General features: G+C 48.5%; 1 protein-coding gene across 2 annotated transcripts in view; it reads right to left on the bottom strand.

The window, feature by feature from the left end:
• The window catches only part of SZT2 (SZT2 subunit of KICSTOR complex), a 230,787-nt gene that overhangs the window by 152,941 nt on the left and 56,071 nt on the right, over positions 1–21,775 (bottom strand). The window contains exons 23-34 of one of the 2 annotated variants that reach the window (XM_075320448.1): positions 20,968–21,074; positions 19,162–19,297; positions 18,947–19,063; positions 17,588–17,777; positions 15,839–15,892; positions 14,561–14,673; positions 12,600–12,870; positions 10,501–10,645; positions 3,908–4,000; positions 2,012–2,093; positions 1,668–1,937; positions 784–922 (exon numbers count right to left, since the gene is read on the bottom strand). In XM_075320448.1, the coding sequence (XP_075176563.1) occupies positions 784–922; positions 1,668–1,937; positions 2,012–2,093; positions 3,908–4,000; positions 10,501–10,645; positions 12,600–12,870; positions 14,561–14,673; positions 15,839–15,892; positions 17,588–17,777; positions 18,947–19,063; positions 19,162–19,297; positions 20,968–21,074 (1,717 nt within the window). The remainder of the gene's footprint in view (positions 1–783; positions 923–1,667; positions 1,938–2,011; positions 2,094–3,907; positions 4,001–10,500; positions 10,646–12,599; positions 12,871–14,560; positions 14,674–15,838; positions 15,893–17,587; positions 17,778–18,946; positions 19,064–19,161; positions 19,298–20,967; positions 21,075–21,775) is intronic. The other variant, XM_075320449.1, reaches the window with a different exon arrangement.

The following is a 21,775-nucleotide window of genomic DNA, read 5'->3' as shown; positions in this document are numbered from 1 at the left end:
TGTATTCATTCTTACACAGCTTCATCTATCTGATCATAATTTTTAACAACTGGACATGAAAATATGATGGAAACTAAATTTGCTGGTGGCGTTTGTATCTTATTTCCGCAGAAAAATTATTGAAGTTCTGATATTGCATCCAAGGGAAGTCGGCAATAATAAAAGGCTCCAAGATCAATAAGTCAGAGAGGAGAGAAGCTGCAAGGAGCCTCAGGAGAGCCGGGCAGGTCGCTGCCATATCTACAAGAACGGTGGCATTCTTAATGTCTCCTGTGGGGGCGCTGCAGGATATTTAGTAGTTGAAATAATTTAGGGGCTGGCCCAGAGGCGCAACCTCCCCCCAGGGGGCCCGGCCCCAGAGGCGCAACCTCCCCCCAGGGGGCCCGGCCCCAGAGGCGCAACCTCCCCCCAGGGGGCCCGGCCCCAGAGGCGCAACCTCCCCCCAGGGGGCCCGGCCCCAGAGGCGCAACCTCCCCCCAGGGGGCCCGGCCCCAGAGGCGCAACCTCCCCCCAGGGGGCCCGACCCAGGATGAATTTTATGTTCTGAATTATTTAGAGCTATGGGGTTCAAATTGATTCGGGGGACTAATCTGGGATGGGAGTTCATTTAGGGTCCAAGGCTAAAAGTTAATTGAGACAAAAAAAAAAAAAAAAAGTTAACATTTTGGGAATCTCTGCTACAAACAGAAAAATGTCCATAGTCCAAGCTCAATATTGCAGCGTAGACTCAGACATCATCTAATATAAAGCACATCAGAGCAGTTTACATTGCTTGGTTCCTACCGGGTGTGTTGGGAGTCGTCGCTCACCCCCTCGATTTCTAGGGGGAGAGTAAGTACATAGATATCGAGCATAATGCTGAGGTCGGCCAGCGAGATGCTCTGCAGATCTTCACTGTTCTCCAGGCAGCTGATCACTTCACCTAGAAAAGGAGGTAGGAGCCAAAATATTATGAGGCCGACACAGAGGCCGACACAGAGGCCGACACAGAGGCCGACACAGAGGCCGACACAGAGGCCGACACAGAGGCCGACACAGAGGCCGACACAGAGGCCGACACAGAGGCCGACACAGAGGCCGACACAGAGGCCGACACAGAGGCCGACACAGAGGCCGACACAGAGGCCGACACAGAGGCCGACACAGAGGCCGACACAGAGGCCGACACAGAGGCCGACACAGAGGCCGACACAGAGGCCGACACAGAGGCCGACACAGAGGCCGACACAGAGGCCGACACAGAGGCCGACACAGAGGCCGACACAGAGGCGCGATTAAAGCTTTTCTCCTGCAGATAGAGCACGAGATTAATTCTAAGGCCGCTTCACACTGCGATCGTCACCCTGTTCAGTGGTTCCGTCAGGGATTCCATCCGAAACCGCCACAAATCAGTCCGGATGGGGGGGGGGGGGGGGGGGAGCTCTAACATTCCTCGCCATTTTTAAGATCGACACTTTACAACTAACCATCAGACATGGAGAAAGGTTTGTGCTGCCCTGTGGGGTACGTACAATTGTAACAAACCCTCAGCTGTGAGACATCAGATCAGCACACATCCATTTCCACTTTACCAACAGCGAGCGCACATCTTACAAATGGTAAGGAATCAGATCCGGTTTCTTTTTGCCTCACCGCTGCGGTGGTCTCCCCGTAACTTGCGGACTTACCGAGGCAGGTGGGCAGCGTGAGGACCGGCATGGAGCCGTGCTGGTTCTTGTGTGTGACCGAACAGATGAGGTGCACGAACAGAGGGGGCATCTCCATCTCCGACATCTCCTGGCCGTTCAGAGAGTCCCCCCCGAGGACACTGAAGGAATCGTCGTCCTGATTTACAGTCTCTGACTCAGACATGGATTCTGCGTTATCGGAGTGGTCCCGATATTCCACCTCCAGATCGGGGTCGCTCTCGGTAGTGATGCCCCCCATCGATGTGTTACCTGTGAACAGATGAGGACATTACAATGCACCGGGTAGCGGAGACTCCTACGAATGTAGAGAACCCGGAATTCACCTTCTTCCGTGGCCTGTTCTGCCTCTGACACCTCCATATCATCACTGGGCTTAGTTTCTCCCGTTTCCTGAGTGCTGTCCTCCTATTACAAAGAGGAAAGAGAAAATTAGGATCAGAAAACAAAAAAAATAAAAAATAAATATATAATGGCTAAAGGTATTACATGATTGGCTATACAGGAAATCTAGATTAGGAATGGTAATTTATAAAGACCACTCCAGCATATTTTTTTCTTTTTTCAGAGCTGGAGTGACACTAAATCCCAAGCCCCCTGCCACATCATCTACTCACCTTCTGGCGGCTTCACCTTTTATCAAGACCACTCTGGTCCAGTAGCACCATCTTGGGACAGAACTTCTTACTTCCAAGAAGTCAGGAGTTAAAGTCATAAGCTCTCAATATAAGTCTATGAGAGCCAGAACAAGGCTCTCATAGACTTGCATTGATGTGTGACATCTCTGGGGCCTCCAGGAAACACTGGAACTGCTGGGAGAGCAACCAAAGCAGCATAGCAGCATGCATAGAAGGTGAAGCTGCTGAAAAGTGAGGGGGCTGAAGGGTTAGATTTAAAAGCATCACTCCAATGTTGAGAAAAGGGAAAAAAAAAAAAAAAAAAAGAAGAGTATAATATATATATATATATATATATATATATATATATATACATACACATATATATATACATACACATATATATATATACATACACATATATATTTATATACATACACACATATATATATATATATATATATATATATATACATACATACATACATACACACATATATACATACACACATATATATATATACATATACATATATATATATATATTATATATATATATATATATATATATTATATACATTATATACATACACATATATATAATATATATAATATATATATATATATATATATATATATATATACATATACATATACACACACACATACATACATACACATACATATATATATACATATATACACACATACATACATATATATATATATATTTATTTTAAATACGTATATTTTATATGTTATATTTTAAAGGGCCGATTGCGCCGGACATAGGCACGTTCTCCAACCCAAACCCCCAACCATGTCTGTATGGACCTTGTGTACTGGGCACAGACAGTCATGGGGAACAGCAAAGGGCCTACCCCCAAACTGTTCCCACAAAGCTGGAAGCTACAACTGTCCACAATGTCTTGTGCTAAAGTATTAAGATTTCCATTCACTGGAACTTAAGGGCCAGGGCTGATCCCTGATAATGGCAAAAAGCATTATTCTGGGCACAATGCAGTCAGGCAGGTAACATTCTCCTGAGATTCATCAACCCAACTGGTCCATAAGATAGCTCACGCTGCTATATCAATGCACAAAACACTACAGAATCCAGTGGCGACGGCTTTACACGGCTGCTGCGCCGCACTTCGGGCTGGGCAGCTGCTGCATCCCGTTTGGCCATGCAGATCTTAGCAGTGAGGCAGTGTTTGTGTTGAGGTTACAACAGGAGGTCTGGACTCTGCAGTTATGGAGTCAGGAGATGCTCCTCAGCATTTGACCCACACTGTAACGTTATGGGGTCTCCACTTCGTGATTGAGTTGCTGCGGTTCCTTCCACTTCTCCATAAGATCACTTACAGGTGATGAGGAAGAAAGGTCATGAACGAACTTGTTACCCTGGTGGCTCTTATTACAGGACGCGCTGGTATCAGTGAGCTCTGCCCCACCGGCCGCTCTGTCACATTAGTAAGAGCCGGCAGCATAGTGAGGAGCCGGATATTATACATCATAATGGGGCTGAAGGAAGAACCTGGATGCAATGCTTAGGAAATGCATCACTAGACTTCCCTCCATGTAGGATATGTAGAAGACACTCACCTCTCTCCTCTGAGATGACGGGTAATAGAAGAAGTAATGGGGGTTTGATGGCACGGTCTTAAAATGAAGACTTCCAATGGCAAGAAATTTATCCTAAAACAAATAAAAGATCATTAGATATTTGTCTTCTGACATCTACTGGAGGGAACAAAGAGGAGGAGCTGGACCATCAGTCATGATATCAGAGGCGTCAGCCCCATGCTCTTATCTACTATTCCCATGTTTCTCCATCCATGGTGCACAGACGTGGACATGAGGCTGGGGTCCCACATCACGTCCAGCAACAGGGGATCGCCAAGAAGCCCCTTCCTAAAATTTTCAGCTGCTTTTTATCATATCATTAAGAAGGGAATTTTGTTTACTTACCGTAAATTCCTTTTCTTCTAGCTCCAATTGGGAGACCCAGACAATTGGGTGTATAGCTACTGCCTCCGGAGGCCACACAAAGTATTACACTTAAAAGTGTAAAGCCCCTCCCCTTCTGCCTATACACCCCCCGTGGGATCACGGGCTCCTCAGTTTTAGTGCCAAAGCAAGAAGGAGGAAAGCCAATAACTGGTTTAAACAAATTCAATCCGAAGGAATATCGGAGAACTGAAACCATTCAACATGAACAACATGTGTACCCGAAAAAACAAAAAGCCCGAAGGAAACAGGGCGGGTGCTGGGTCTCCCAATTGGAGCTAGAAGAAAAGGAATTTACGGTAAGTAAACAAAATTCCCTTCTTTGTCGCTCCATTGGGAGACCCAGACAATTGGGACGTCCAAAAGCAGTCCCTGGGTGGGTAAAATAATATCTCGTGATAGGGCCGTAAAACGGCCCTTTCCTACATGGGGGCAATCGCCGCCTGAAGGACTTGTCTACCTAGGCTGGCGTCCGCCGAAGCGTAGGTATGCACCTGATAATGCTTGGTAAAAGTGTGCAGACTCGACCAGGTAGCCGCCTGGCACACCTGCTGAGCCGTAGCCTGGTGCCGTAATGCCCAGGACGCACCCACGGCTCTGGTAGAATGGGCCTTCAGCCCTGAGGGAACCGGAAGCCCAGCAGAACGGTAGGCTTCAAGAATTGGTTCCTTGATCCACCGAGCCAGGGTGGATTTGGAAGCTTGCGACCCTCTACGCTGTCCAGCGACAAGGACAAAGAGTGCATCCGAGCGGCGCAGGGGCGCCGTGCGGGAAATGTAGATTCTGAGTGCTCTCACCAGATCCAACTAATGCAAATCCTTTTCACATTGATGAACTGGACGAGGACACAAAGAAGGTAAGGAGATATCCTGATTGAGATGAAAGGGGGATACCACCTTAGGGAGAAACTCCGGAATCGGGCGCAGAACCACCTTGTCCTGGTGAAACACCAGGAAGGGAGATTTGCATGACAGCGCTGCTAGCTCGGACACTCTCCGAAGAGACGTGACCGCTACTAGAAAGGCCACTTTCTGTGAAAGGCGAGAAAGGGAAACATCCCTCATAGGCTCGAAAGGCGGCTTCTGGAGAGCAATTAGAACCCTGTTCAGATCCCAGGGCTCTAACGGCCGCTTGTAAGGAGGGACGATATGACAAACCCCTTGCAGGAACGTGCGTACCTGAGAAAGTCGTGCTAGGCGCTTCTGAAAAAATACAGATAGCGCTGAGACTTGTCCTTTAAGGGAACTGAGCGACAAACCTTTTTCCAAACCGGATTGCAGGAAGGAAAGAAAAGTAGGCAATGCAAATGGCCAGGGAGAAACTCCCTGAGCAGAGCACCAAGATAAGAATATCTTCAACGTCCTGTGGTGGATCTTGGCGGAGGTTGGCTTCCTAGCCTGTCTCATGGTGGCAATGACCTCTTGAGATAATCCTGAAGACGCTAGGATCCAGGACTCAATGGCCACACAGTCAGGTTCAGGGCCGCAGAATTCAGATGGAAAAACGGCCCTTGAGACAGCAAGTCTGGTCGGTCTGGTAGTGCCCACGGTTGGCCTACCGTGAGATGCCACAGATCCGGGTACCACGACCTCCTCGGCCAGTCTGGAGCGACGAGGATGGCGCGGCGGCAGTCGGACCTGATCTTGCGCAGCACTCTGGGCAACAGTGCCAGAGGTGGGAACACATAAGGTAGCCGGAATTGCGACCAATCTTGAACTAAGGCGTCCGCCGCCAGAGCTCGGTGATCGTGAGACCGTGCCATGAAAGCCGGGACCTTGTTGTTGTGCCGGGACGCCATTAGGTCGACGTCCGGCATCCCCCAGCGGCGACAGATCTCCTGAAACACGTCCGGGTGAAGAGACCATTCCCCTGCGTCCATACCCTGGCGACTGAGGAAGTCTGCTTCCCAGTTTTCCACGCCCGGGATGTGAACTGCGGATATGGTGGATGCCGTGTCTTCCACCCACGTCAGAATCCGCCGGACTTCCTGGAAGGCTTGCCGACTGCGTGTTCCTCCTTGGTGGTTGATGTAAGCCACCGCTGTGGAGTTGTCCGACTGAATTCGAATCTGCTTGCCTTCCAGCCACTGCTGGAAGGCTTGTAGGGCAAGATACACTGCTCTGATTTCCAGAACATTGATCTGAAGGGTGGACTCTTGCTGAGTCCACGTACCTTGAGCCCTGTGGTGGAGAAAAACTGCTCCCCACCCTGATAGACTCGCGTCTGTCGTGACCACCGCCCAGGATGGGGGTAGGAAGGACTTTCCTTTTGACAATGAGGTGGGAAGAAGCCACCACCGAAGAGATTCCTTGGCCGCCTGAGAAAGGGAGACGTTCCTGTCGAGGGACGTCGACTTCCCGTCCCATTGGCGGAGAATGTCCCATTGTAGTGGACGCAGATGAAACTGCGCGAAAGGGACTGCCTCCATTGTTGCTACCATCTTCCCTAGGAAGTGCATGAGGCGTCTCAAGGGGTGTGACTGGCCTTGAAGGAGAGATTGCACCCCTGTCTGTAGTGAACGCTGTTTGTCCAGCGGAAGCTTCACTATCGCTGAGAGAGTATGAAACTCCATGCCAAGATATGTTAGCGATTGGGTCGGGGTCAGATTTGACTTTGAAAAGTTGATGATCCACCCGAAACTCTGGAGAGTCTCCAGCGCAACGTTCAGGCTGTGTTGGCATGCCTCTTGAGAGGGTGCCTTGACAAGTAGATCGTCCAAATAAGGGATCACAGAGTGACCCTGAGAGTGCAGGACTGCTACTACTGCTGCCATGACCTTGGTGAAGACACGTGGGGCTGTCGCCAGCCCGAAAGGCAGAGCTACGAACTGAAGGTATTCGTCTCCTATAACGAAGCGTAGAAAACGCTGGTGCTCTGGAGCAATCGGCACGTGGAGATAAGCATCCTTGATGTCTATTGATGCTAGGAAATCTCCTTGAGACATTGAGGCGATGACGGAGCGGAGGGATTCCATCCGGAACCGCCTGGTTTTCACGTGCTTGTTGAGCAGTTTTAGATCCAGAACGGGACGGAAAGACCCGTCCTTTTTTGGCACCACAAACAAATTGGAGTAAAAACCGTGACCTTGCTCCTGAAGAGGAACAGGGGTCACCACTCCTTCTGCCTTTAGAGTGCACACCGCTTGCAGAAGAGCACCGGCTCGGTCGGGAGGTGGAGAAGTTCTGAAGAATCGAGTTGGAGGACGAGAACTGAACTCTATCCTGTACCCGTGAGACAGAATGTCTCTCACCCAACGGTCTTTGACCTGTGGCAGCCAAATGTCGCCAAAGCGGGAGAGCCTGCCACCGACCGAGGATGCGGAGAGAGGAGGCCGAAAGTCATGAGGAAGCCGCCTTGGTAGCGGGTCTTCCGGCTGTCTTTTTTGGGCGTGACTGAGCCCGCCAAGAATCTGAGCTCCTCTGATCCTTTTGAGTCCTTTTGGACGAGGAGAATTGGGACCTGCCCGAGCCTCGAAAGGACCGAAACCCCGACTGTCCCCTCCTCTGCTGGGGTTTGTTTGGTTTGGGCTGGGGTAAGGATGAATCCTTACCCTTGGACTGTTTAATGATTTCATCCAATCGCTCACCAAACAGTCGGTCACCAGAAAATGGCAAACTGGTTAAGCACTTTTTGGAAGCAGAATCTGCCTTCCATTCCCTTAACCACAAGGCTCTGCGTAAAACCACGGAGTTGGCGGACGCCACTGCCGTACGGCTCGTAGAGTCCAGGACAGCATTAATCGCGTAAGACGCAAATGCAGACATTTGAGAGGTTAAGGATGCCACCTGCGGAACAGATGTACGTGTGACCGTGTCAATCTGTGTAAGACCAGCTGAAATAGCTTTGAGTGCCCATACGGCTGCGAATGCTGGAGCAAACGACGCGCCGATAGCTTCATAGATGGATTTCAACCAGAGCTCCATCTGTCTGTCAGTGGCATCTTTAAGTGCAGCCCCATCTTCCACTGCAACTATGGATCTAGCCGCAAGCCTGGAGATTGGAGGATCCACTTTGGGACACTGGGTCCAGCTCTTGACCACGTCAGGGGGAAAGGGATAACGTGTATCCTTAAGTCGTCTGGAGAAACGCTTATCTGGATAAGCGTGGTGTTTCTGGACTGCCTCTCTAAAGTCAGAGTGGTCCAGAAAAGTACTTAATTTACGCTTGGGATACCTGAAATGGAATTTCTCCTGCTGTGAAGCTGACTCCTCCACAGGAGGAGCAGGGGGAGAAATATCCAACATTTTATTGATGGACGCTATAAGATCATTCACTATGGCGTCACCATCAGGTGTATCCAGATTGAGAGCGGTCTCAGGATCAGAATCCTGATCAGCTACCTCCGCCTCATCATACAGAGAGTCCTCCTGCTGGGACCCTGACCAGTGTGATGAAGTCAAGGGCCGCTCCCAGCGAGCTCGCTTAGGCTGTCTGGGACTGTCGTCCGTGTCAGAGCCTTCACCCTGGGATGCATGGGACACCCCCGGAGCCCGGAGCTGTTCCAACTGAGGGGGACCAGGGAGCAATGATTCAACAGTGCCCATGGTCTGAGTTACCGGTCTAGACTGCAAAGTTTCTAGAATTTTAGTCATAGTCACAGACAATCTATCAGCAAAAACTGCAAACTCCGTCCCCGTCACCTGGACAGTATTCACAGGTGGTTCTCCCTGGGTCACCTCTAGCAGAGGACCCGGCCGAGCAAGTGCCACAGGGGCCGAGCACTGCACACAATGGGGGTCAGTGGAACCTGCCGGTAGAGTAGCCTCACATGCGGTACAAGCAGCATAGAAAGCCTGTGCCTTGGCACCCTTGCTTTTTGCGGACGACATGCTGTTGTCTCCTCTGAGCAATCTAGGAGGGTATATAGCCAAGAATCAACAGCGACCGTACAGTGCAATGTATAGCATGCAAGCATAAAAATACAAATGTACACTTCGGCACTAGTGGGGTCAGCACCCGAGGTGCTGCTTACCGCCCGCTCAAAAGCGGGTGTGTGGTCGCCAGAATCCCGTGTCTGGGTCTCCCAGAACTTGTCTCCCCTCTCCAGCTCAGACTGCACACAGGAATGGCTGCCGGCGTTCTGTGAAGAGGGGCGGACCGTGGGCGTGCCTCAGACAAAGTGCGGGAAACTGGCGTCCCACTGTGCCCAGTGTGAGGGCTGGAGTATGTAAAGTAGACTCCAGCCCTCGGCGCTGACGTTCTGTACAGCGTCCCGCCCTTCCCCTGACTGGCAGGCCTGGGGGCGGGAACGAAACGAAACTAGGCCGCAAAAGCCGGGGACTCGAGTAATAAGCGCGGCCGTCATACATGCACGGCCAGCGCGGAAGTCCCCGGCGCACCACAAGTCCCAGCCGCGCCGCAGTGTAAAACTGACAGCAGCGGCCGGCGCGGCAGTTCCCAATACATTGACTCACTCAGCAGAGCTGTAGTTAGTAATGGCACAAGCGCGCAGCGCTGTTGTCCCCGGCGCACTAACACACCCAGCAATGCTGCAGTGTGTCTGCGCGCGGTCTGTACGGGGACACAGAGTACCTTGACGTAGCAGGGCCCTGTCCCTGACGATACTCCGCTCCATATCCAGCAGATTCCCCAGGGTCTGTGGATGGAGCACGGTCTCAGTGCCTGGAGACCGGTAAGATCCCACTTCACCCAGAGCCCTAAGGGGGATGGGGAAGGAAAGCAGCATGTGGGCTCCAGCCTCCGTACCCGCAATGGGTACCTCAACCTTAACAAACACCGCCGACAAAAGTGGGGTGAGAAGGGAGCATGCTGGGGGCCCTAGTATGGGCCCTCTTTTCTTCCATCCGACATAGTCAGCAGCTGCTGCTGACTAAACAGTGGAGCTATGCGTGGATGTCTGACCTCCTTCGCACAAAGCATGAAAACTGAGGAGCCCGTGATCCCACGGGGGGTGTATAGGCAGAAGGGGAGGGGCTTTACACTTTTAAGTGTAATACTTTGTGTGGCCTCCGGAGGCAGTAGCTATACACCCAATTGTCTGGGTCTCCCAATGGAGCGACAAAGAAATATTAGTTGCACGTGGGTTGTGATAAATGTAATAATGCAGCCGACAGCATGTGCGTCTTACATGAAGAGGCCGCATCGCACTGTAGGGAGGCGCCGATCCCTACACGAGACCCCAGCCTAAGACCAGGTAGATTAACCAGCTCTTATCAGTAAGACAGTACCTGTATGATGCGGTGAAGGTCTGGAGACACCTCACAAGCCTGTCCTGTTTCCAGGTGTGAAAGCTGGAACTCTGAACACTGTCGGGGGCTCGGCTCAGGGGTGGGCACTTCAATAACTTCTTGCTCCACAAACTCTTCCTCCACACTGAGGAAAAAACAACATTATTTCACTACAAGTTCAAATGAATATGGATGAGTACAGTGAGCTCCCCCTAGTGGTGACTGTATAAATCTGTATGTAGTGAGCTCCTCCTAGTGGTGGCTGTATAAATCTGTATGTAGTGAGCTCTCCCTAGTGGTGACTGTATAAATCTGTATGTAGTGAGCACCCTCTAGTGGTGGTTGTATAAATCTGTATGTAGTGAGCTCCCCCTAGTGGTGGTTGTATAAATCTGTATGTAGTGAGCTCCCCCTAGTGGTGACTGTATATATCTGTATGTAGTGCGCTCCTTCTAGTGGTGGCTGTATAAATCTGTATGTAGTGAGCTCCCCCTAGTGGTGGCTGTATAAATCTGTATGTAGTGAGCTCCCTCTAGTGGTGGCTATATAAATCTGTATGTAGTGAGCTCCTCCTAGTAGTTGCTGTATAAATCTGTATGTAGTGAGCTCCCCCTAGTGGTGGATGTATAAATCTGTATGTAGTGAGCTCCCCCTAGTGGTGGATGTATAAATCTGTATGTAGTGAGCTCCTCCTAGTGGAGGCTGTATAAATCTGTATGTAGTGAGCTCCCCCTAGTGGTGGCTGTATAAATCTGTATGTAGTGAGCTCCCTCTAGTGGTGGCTGTATAAATCTGTATGTAGTGAGCTCCCCTTACTGGTGGCTGTATAAATCTGTATGTAGTGAGCTCCCTCTAGTGGTGGCTGTATAAATCTGTATGTAGTGAGCTCCCTCTAGTGGTGGCTGTATAAATCTGTATGTAGTGAGCTCCCCTTAGTGGTGGCTGTATAAATCTGTATGTAGTGAGCTCCCTCTAGTGGTGGCTGTATAAATCTGTATGTAGTGAGCTCCCTCTAGTGGTGGCTGTATAAATCTGTATGTAGTGAACTCCCCCTAGTGGTGGCTGTATAAATCTGTATGTAGTGAGCTCCCCTTAGTGGTGGCTGTATAAATCTGTATGTAGTGAGCTCCCTCTAGTGGTGGCTGTATAAATCTGTATGTAGTGAGCTCCCTCTAGTGGTGGATGTATAAATCTGTATGTAGTGAGCTCCCTCTAGTGGTGGCTGTATAAATCTGTATGTAGTGAACTCCCTCAAGTGATGCCTGTATAAATCTGTATGTAGTGAGCTCCCTCTAGTGGTGGATGTATAAATCTGTATGTAGTGAGCTCCCTCTAGTGGTGGCTGTATAAATCTGTATGTAGTGAGCTCCCTCTAGTGGTGGATGTATAAATCTGTATGTAGTGAGCTCCCTCTAGTGGTGGCTGTATAAATCTGTATGTAGTGAACTCCCTCTAGTGATGCCTGTATAAATCTGTATGTAGTGAGCTCCCTCTAGTGGTGGATGTATAAATCAGCTACCCCCAATAGGGGCTAGAATTCTACCATATAACATCAGAAAAGCAGAGTTACACCTCCTATAAAAATTATATTTCGAAATAATTGGATTTATGAACTGCTGGAGCTGAGCTCTGTCCCACAGACAATGAATGAAGAGAAGGGGCGCATGCTCTATTTTTCTCTTTCTTGTGATCGCCGGGGTTCCCTGCAGTTAAATCCACTGTGATCAGTAAAGTATCATCTTTGGAAAACCCCTTTAAGATGCAGTAGCAGGCGACTATCCCCCAACCATTGGTTAGGATAGGTTTTCAAGGAGGTAGTTCAAAGGAAGATCAAGCCAAATATGGAACTTACGCAGCAAAGGAAATTAGGTACAGTATTTTTTTTCTGGGTTTATTTGGAAAAAGGTTCAGAACTGGAAGGACATATCAGTCTCAGGGTAAGGAATGCATTTAACAGAGGCCAAAATATGAAATTAGCCTAAAATTCCAGCTACACACACACACACACACACACACACAGGACTACCAGTAATAAGACACAGGGCAGTGATGAAGGATGACGCTGCAGTATGCATTGATCCTGAAGAGGAGTTCCGTACCTGGACTCGGAGGGGAGCACGGCCCCGTCACGTACACTCGGCTCATCCTCCTGCTCCAGGCTGCCTATGCGGAAGCTGGCTTTACGCACCCGCCGAATCGAGGAGGCCCCAGTGTCCATTTGCGTTTCTCGGAAGCTGCGCAGATGTCCGCACAGGGTCATTAGAAAGTTGGTGATATCGATCTCCTGCAGCTGCTCTTCACAATAATCCATCGCTGACAGGAGGTCCTGTTGGGACACCCAGAGGGACTGCTGCAGAGCCTTGAACAAGCCTAAAAACACAGGCGATGGAGCAAAAACACAAGTGAAAGGCAGATACTAGTATGATCACCCCTCCCCCACCGTACACACACACACACACACTGCGCCCACACACACACACTGCGCCCACACACACACACTGCGCCCACACACACACACACACTGCGCCCACACACACACACACACTGCGCCCACACACACACACACACTGCGCCCACACACACACACACACTGCGCCCACACACACACACACACTGCGCCCACACACACACACACTGCGCCCACACACACACACACACTGCGCCCACACACACACTGCGCCCACACACACACACACACTGCGCCCACACACACACACTGCGCCCACACACACACACTGCGCCCACACACACACACACTGCGCCCACACACACACACACTGCGCCCACACACACACACACTGCGCCCACACACACACACACTGCGCCCACACACACACACACTGCGCCCACACACACACACTGCGCCCACACACACACACACACACTGCGCCCACACACACACACACACACACACTGCGCCCACACACACACACACACACTGCGCCCACACACACACACTGCGCCCACACACACACACTGCGCCCACACACACACACTGCGCCCACACACACACACACTGCGCCCACACACACACACACTGCGCCCACACACACACACACACTGCGCCCACACACACACACACTGCGCCCACACACACACACACTGCGCCCACACACACACACACACACTGCGCCCACACACACACACACACACACTGCGCCCACACACACACACACACACTGCGCCCACACACACACACACACTGTACACACACACACACACACTGCGCCCACACACACACACACACTGCGCCCACACACACACACACACTGCGCCCACACACACACACACACTGCGCCCACACACACACACTGCGCACACACACACACACACTGCGCCCACACACACACACTGCGCCCACACACACACACACACACTGCGCCCACACACACACACACACACACACTGCGCCCACACACACACACACACACACTGCGCCCACACACACACACACACACACTGCGCCCACACACACACACACACACACACTGCGCCCACACACACACACTGCGCCCACACACACACACTGCGCCCACACACACACACACACTGCGCCCACACACACACACACACTGCGCCCACACACACACACACTGCGCCCACACACACACACACTGCGCCCACACACACACACACTGCGCCCACACACACACACACTGCGCCCACACACACACACACTGCGCCCACACACACACACACTGCGCCCACACACACACACTGCGCCCACACACACACACTGCGCCCACACACACACACTGCGCCCACACACACACACTGCGCCCACACACACACACTGCGCCCACACACACACACTGCGCCCACACACACACACTGCGCCCACACACACACACTGCGCCCACACACACACACTGCGCCCACACACACACACTGCGCCCACACACACACACTGCGCCCACACACACACACTGCGCCCACACACACACACTGCGCCCACACACACTCCCCACACTGCGCCCACACACACTCCCCACACTGCGCCCCCACACACTCCCCACACTGCGCCCACACACACACTCCCCATACTATGCCCTGCTCTGACCTTTCACGTAGCACTGGTGATAATGCTCCTGCAGCAGATTGCAGTAGTTCACAAGTTCCTTCTGCCTGTGGTGGATGAATGGGTTTGTCGATGGCCGCTCCTGGGACTGAGCCCTGGGAAGAAAATGTACTTTATAGTAGAAGGCAATCCTAATGGAGATACAACGTCTTTAAAAAGGGATGATGGTTCAGGATACGCTACACCAGGCATTTACTTGCCTCTCGGTCATATTGGAACAAAGTTTCTAAGACATTCATATTTAATGTTTTTCACATCTCCTGCACCAAGATGCGCACAGACTGCAGATCCATGCACACCCATACATATTGTCCATCACCCAGGAAAGGACTATCCCTTTAAGCGCAGTTGTAGATAGTAACCAACTCACAATATATATAGCAATGGTAACGCGTCACATACATACAAGGAAGTGCAGGTTATGATTCGCTTAGTATACAGAGAATGGACACCTCCTCCCCCAAAGGATAGCGATAAAAGACAGCAGCTGCACTAAAATCCATTGCAATATCCTTCTGTGGGGGTCCAGGGGCAATACTAAACAATTGCCCCAAATTATGGCCGAAATCCAGCCTGGGAAGAATCTCAAGAGACCTACCGAGGCAGCGTCCGCACCCGAGGCAGCGTCCGCACCCGAGGCAGCGTCCGCACCCGAGGCAGCGTCCGCACCCGAGGCAGCGTCCGCACCCGAGGCAGCGTCCGCACCCGAGGCAGCGTCCGCACCCAAAACATTAGCTCCTGATGAAGGCAGCGGCCCCGAAAGGGCAGAGGACCAGGAGACTAGCTTGTGATCCGATTTATAGGTGCAGGTCCGGGTTCTGATTAATTTTAGAAACCCGGTGAATAATATTAGGGATTTAGGGTATATAAATGAGTTTAAGGGTCCGGTCTGGTGTGTGATGGGTCTAAAAGAACAGAACCATTCAATACACCTGATATTTGTGACTATGACTCTCGTTACAATGTGTCAGTGCAGATAACACACATCTCTGGAGTACACAGATGACAGATAATTGTGCACACACTGTAGCAAACCCTCAGATGTTAGACGTTCTTCCCAGAAGAGCAGGTTCATTAGCGATCTGTAGAAGAAGCCGGAGCCCCGACATATGTGCGGATATGGACAGAATACACGTCATACATGGAGCGATGTCCGCACATGCAGCACAAGCACTGTTAGGCCCCACCGACCCCTCCACACACCCAGCAACCCGAGACCCTCTCCTGCGCAGGCAAAGCATGGCGGGGAACCGATACTACCTGGTGTTCAATTCTTGAAAGATTCCCCACGATACAGACTCCTGTTTAAACTCACTGAAGAAGAGAGCATGGGGTTAGCAGCCGCCTCGCTACAGCACAGCGGCCACCGCCGCAGAGGAAGGAATAAATGCAGGACCCCTATTGTGTCACCTAAAGATTTGCAGGACCGTGGTCACCGTGGCACGACATGCACCATGGCATTACAGGGGGCGCACTAACCAGGAGGGACGCCGGGGATGCCGACAGGTGGTAGGGACTCTGCAAAGCTCTGATCCCGGTAGAGTACTGACATGGCCGCTGGACCAAGATCCTGCAAATCGTATTGTTCAGATCCAGTTTCTATCTTAAAATCATTAAATAACTTCAAGTCAGCCAATTCATTTTTTTTTTCTTTAAAAAGAGAACCAACCGGCAGGATTTTCATATATAAAGTAAAGCACGTGCTGTACTGGGGCTAGGACGCTGAATCCAGGCATAGCTTTTGTTCTGAGATTGGATAGTTTATTTCAGAAATATGTGCAAGTAAAGTTCCAGCAATGCACTGCTATTTGATTGACAGGTGCAACAGGAAGGGAATATGTGGGTCGGGTCTTGCTATCTATTTCGGCCCCTGTCTGCCTGTCCCCAAATTAACGTCTATGACGGTGACAGGGGAAGGAAGACCAGGAAGGAAAACACGTGCGAGAATAGATAGCAAGACCCGACCCACATATTAACTTCCTGTTGCACCTGTCAATCAAATAGTGCATTGCTAGAACTTTACTTGCACATATTTCCAAAATAAAATATCCAATCTCCGAACTGAAGGTATGCTTACATTCAGCATCCTAGCCCCAGTATAGCACTAACTTTACATTATACATGAAGATCCTGCTGGTTGCTTCCCTTTAAATATAGGACACATGCTGACAGCCTCTTGTCAGGAATCTTGTGTGATGACTGGTACTGCAGCCCAGATCCACAAAAGTGAATGGAGCAGAGCTGTAATACCAAGATGGTTCCTGTGCACAAGGGTGGCACTGTTTATGAAAGAAAGCAATCATGTTTTATAATCCTTGAACCCCTTTACATCATAGGTCATATTCCTTGCTTTGATGTGGGCTCGCACTCTGAACCCGCATCTTTCCCTGCAGGTTGGCTGGTCTGATCAGCTGATATGTGCCTTTAGCACGATGTTCACTAATTAAATCTCGCTGTCAATCTTTGATGCTGGTGGGGAGTCATTCACAAAACCCATCAGCGGCCCTACGACGTGATCACAGGGTGCCAATAATATAGGGTTACAATGACAGTTGGGGGGGGGGTCATCTGCCGACCCCTGCGTCTGCCATGATGAACCTCCTGTGATGCCAGCGGTGAGCAACATTGATAGGAGATAGTGAATTCTGCTGTATAGAGCGGGGCTGATGCAATAAATTATTCCAAATTGGTAAACAGTGTAATAATAAATATTAATTAAGAATATTAATAAAAGTGTACACAAATTAAAGCCCGTTCGGATCCATTGAGTACGTGGGAACCACAGGATCATTCCCAGTCACTGACGTGTACATCAGTGCTAGATCAATCCACACAAGCCAACATGAAAAGGGACTGCTGATCTGTATGTATGTATGTATGTATGTATGTATGTATGTATGTATGTATGTATGTATGTATGTATGTATGTATATTTTTTTTATTCTATTTTAATATATATTCTTCTATGGTGGCTCTTTTCACACACGGAGGGGATAAGTCACGTCTCACCTGAAGAAGACGTCCCCGGACATCCTCGGCTGCCGGAAGCTGACTAACTGCTCTCGCAGCATCTCCAATGGACAATTATACACGTAGACCGGGCAGCGGAGTCGGCGGCTGGAGACCACGTCCTGCAGGGAGGACTGGCGGCTGATGGAGATGTGCAGCTCCCGCTTGTGATCCGTCTCTAGTCCGTTACCTGAAGCACAAAGTAAGAATTTACTATTTCCTCAGCGTTCCATTATTACTATTACTTTTTATCTGTCTGAGGATGAACAAAAGCACAAAGCCCCGAAGGAGATTATTCAGTAAAAACTTCATCATTGAATAAAATTATATAGTCAGTGTATCCCTGGTGTGAAATGGCCGATAACAGGAATTATAGATTGTATAATCCAGTCCAGTGTATTGTTTTAGTATGAGAACAAGGGACAAACAAAGACAAAGAAAACAAAGACAAAGTAAAAGGATTCTCTTAATTTATTTTAATGATTTTTTTTTTTTTTTTTTATGCTTATGTACTCATTGTAAGCCACATCCAGTATTATACTCCAGAGCTGCACTCACTATTCTGCTGGTGCAATCACTGTGTACATACATTACATTACTTATCCTGTACTGATCCTGAGTTACCTCCTGTATTATACTCCAGAGCTGCACTCACTATTCTGCTGGTGCAGTCACTGTGTACATACATTACATTACTTATCCTGTACTGATCCTGAGTTACCTCCTGTATTATACCCCAGAGCTGCACTCACTATTCTGCTGGTGCAGTCACTGTGTACATACATTACATTACTTATCCTGTACTGATCCTGAGTTACCTCCTGTATTATACCCCAGAGCTGCACTCCCTATTCTGCTGGTGCAGTCACTGTGTACATACATTACATTACTGATCCTGTACTGATCCTGAGTTACCTCCTGTATTATACCCCAGAGCTGCACTCACTATTCTGCTGGTGCAGTCACTGTGTACATACATTACTTATCCTGAGTTACCTCCTGTATTATACCCCAGAGCTGCACTCCCTATTCTGCTGGTGCAGTCACTGTGTACATAAATTACATTACTGATCCTGTACTGATCCTGAGTTACCTCCTGTATTATACCCCAGAGCTGCACTCACTATTCTGCTGGTGCAGTCACTGTGTACATACATTACATTACTTATCCTGTACTGATCCTGAGTTACCTCCTGTATTATACCCCAGAGCTGCACTCACTATTCTGCTGGTGCAGTCACTGTGTACATACATTACTCCTCTATACCCAGCCTTAAGGATCCATTAAATTGGCGACATCCATATAAATGTTTGTTCCCATTCCCAGCGATATACAATGGTACACTGTACCCCTCTTACCCCCTGCAGGAGTGATGCTCAGGGTGGGGATACTGGGATTGAACAGGAGACTTTCTGGGTAAGAATTTCCCTCTGAGGACATGGAACTGTCTGAGGGGGTCATCAACTTCTGGACGTCTACGGTGAAAATCAAATTATTGACAAACCAGAACCTCAAAATATGCAAGTCTGCATCGGGCTGTTGTACGATATGATGGACCGGCGCGGCTCTGTACCTGCATATGCCGCGGGCAGGAAGGTGAGGAGCAAGTGGTGTGCATTTACCAGTCGCGCATAGCAGCACCACCGCGGCGGCTCCTGGGAGTGCGACACCGTTCCACTGTCCTCAGCCTCCTCTACGGGGCAGGAACTCTGCGAAAGAAACATCTAAATAGGAACGACGCTGGTATAAAGCATCATACAGATCATATAATGCATTGTACTCCAGTCGCCTTCAGAGCTGCGCCCAGAATTCTGCAGAATCCGTCTGGATATGAGCGGAGTTATTATGTAAACCCAAATCCAAAAAAAGTAGTATAAGCAAAACAAGCCACATTTTGTATGAAATGAAGCAGAGAAATGCAGAAAGACTGTTGGCGTCTTGTCTCCGCTCAGGGCAATCGCTACATAAACTGATATGTCTAATACAAGCATGCAAATCGCTCCATGCAAATATCAGCCCACGTCATAGAATCCGCACAACACGTGCAGGTAAACAAGGAATCAACGTTTGCATATTTGACAATAAATATTGTTATGACCGAAAGTGTTGACTTAAAGATGTTCTAAAAGTTCAGTATTTTTCCAAGAAATTATTGCAATGATATGTTTATTTTGTTTGTGTATTGGAACACCCCCCCCCCCCAAAAAAAAAAAAAAAAAAAAAGGCAAAAATGGACAAAAGTTTCACACAAAAGACCCCAAATGGGTAAAATTGTTGGACCCTTTCCAAAATTCTAGATAAACAACTTGTTTCAATTCCCTTGTGGCAAGTAACAGGTGTGGGCAATATGAAAATCACACCTGAATCGAGATAAGAAGGGGAGAAGTTGGCTCAATCTTTGCATTGTGTGTGACTCACTAAGCATGGAGAACAGAAAGAGGAGAAGAGAACTGTGAGGAATTGAGAACAAAAATTGTTGAAAAATATCAACAATCTCAAGGTTACGAGTCCATCTCCAGAGATCTTGATGTTTCTTTGTCCAAGTGGTGCAACATGATCCAGTAGCTTACAACCGTTGGTGCTGTAGCTAATCTCCCTGGATAGCAGAGAAATATTGATGAACGGCATTAACACAGGATAGTCCAGATGGTGGACAAGCCCCAATGAAGTGCCAAAGAAATTTTAACTGTCCTGCAGGCTCAGGGTGAATCAGTGTCAGTGCAAACTATCTGTCCACATGTGAATGAAATGCTATGGATGAGACTCAGGAGGACCCCACTGCTGACAGACATAAAAAGCTAGAATGCTGTTTTCCAAAATGTACGCAAGTAACCAAAATCCTTGCAGGAAAGCGTCCTGGACAAATGAGACCAAGACAGAGCTTTTTGGTAAAGGGCATCATTCTACTGTTAACTGAAAATGGAATGAGGCCTACAAAGAAAACCACACAGGACCTACAGTCATATACAGTCCCTGACAGAAGTTCTGTCGCTTATCCAAGTTATGTAAATAAAAGCTTATAACCTGACTTTAAATTCATCCGTTGGTTTCGTAAATTACTCTTTTGAAAGCTGAAACCCTCCCAAATTTGGTTTAGGTTATGAAAAAAAAGTTGCTGCAAAGCTGAAATATTGATCATTTAATGAACACAGAAAGGTCAGATTTTGGCAAGACAAAAAAGTTGTCGCCTTGTCATATAATGCACCCAATGCTAGTTTACATCCTCATCTGTGCCCACTAAATAATCGTTTAATTAGTGGGTGTTTATAAAAAGAAACCCAGCACCCCAGATGCAGTTTCCCACTGTTAGCGCAGTGATCTGATCTCACAGGACTCGGGGGACGGTTATGAGCTGGAGACCGTCCGTAAGCTGCCATACCTGTAATGAGCCAACTGAAGTGGATGCTTCGTGGTGACTTATATTATGAGAAGACCGTGAAGAATCTGCAGTTTCGGAGGCGGCTGCCGTGCTTCTTGAAGATTCCTCTGTAAGATATCAATGGGACAGAGAGATAATAACATAACTTATAATATATATATTTATTATAAATAATAATAAAAATAATTAATAATAAAAATATATATATATATATATATATATATATATATATATATATATATATATATATATATATATATATATATATATATATATATATATATATATATATATATATATATATATATATATATATATATATATATATATATATATATATATCTCAAAATACAGCCGGAGCAGGGAGAGGTTCATCTTTTTGACCCTACTTTAGAAGCAGATCTCCCCCGTTTAAACCTCCCCTTTTTTATTGTGCCGCACGATCAACTTGGCGTTTCCAGCAGTTATTTTATCATTTTGCTTTTCTAACTGTAGGTTGTAAAGGTTCTGTCCATTATCCTCTGCTTCTTGTATAAACTTTTTTTCCAGCTCTTGCTACTATGATCAGTCACTGTTACTTAGTCTACTAAAAACTAAAATCCACCTGCCTTCTCATAACAGGCTTGGAAGGGTTTCCTGTCTTTTCCTATTGCTTTACACTGCAGCACAGCTTATTCATTCAGAGATACACAGCTGTGTAGAGGGGCAAATGCAAAAAGGCATCAAAGCACAAAGGCACAAGAAGTATAAGATATAGCCCTGCCACTCTCTGGTTGGCAATGGGAGGGTTGGCGGAGGAGGGGGGAGG

The sequence above is a fragment of the Anomaloglossus baeobatrachus genome, chromosome 8 (assembly GCF_048569485.1).
Source record: "Anomaloglossus baeobatrachus isolate aAnoBae1 chromosome 8, aAnoBae1.hap1, whole genome shotgun sequence".
NCBI classification, from domain to species: Eukaryota; Metazoa; Chordata; class Amphibia; order Anura; family Aromobatidae; genus Anomaloglossus; species Anomaloglossus baeobatrachus.
Note: the sequence above shows the minus strand (reverse complement) of the source record. Positions and strands in the feature narration are given on the sequence as shown.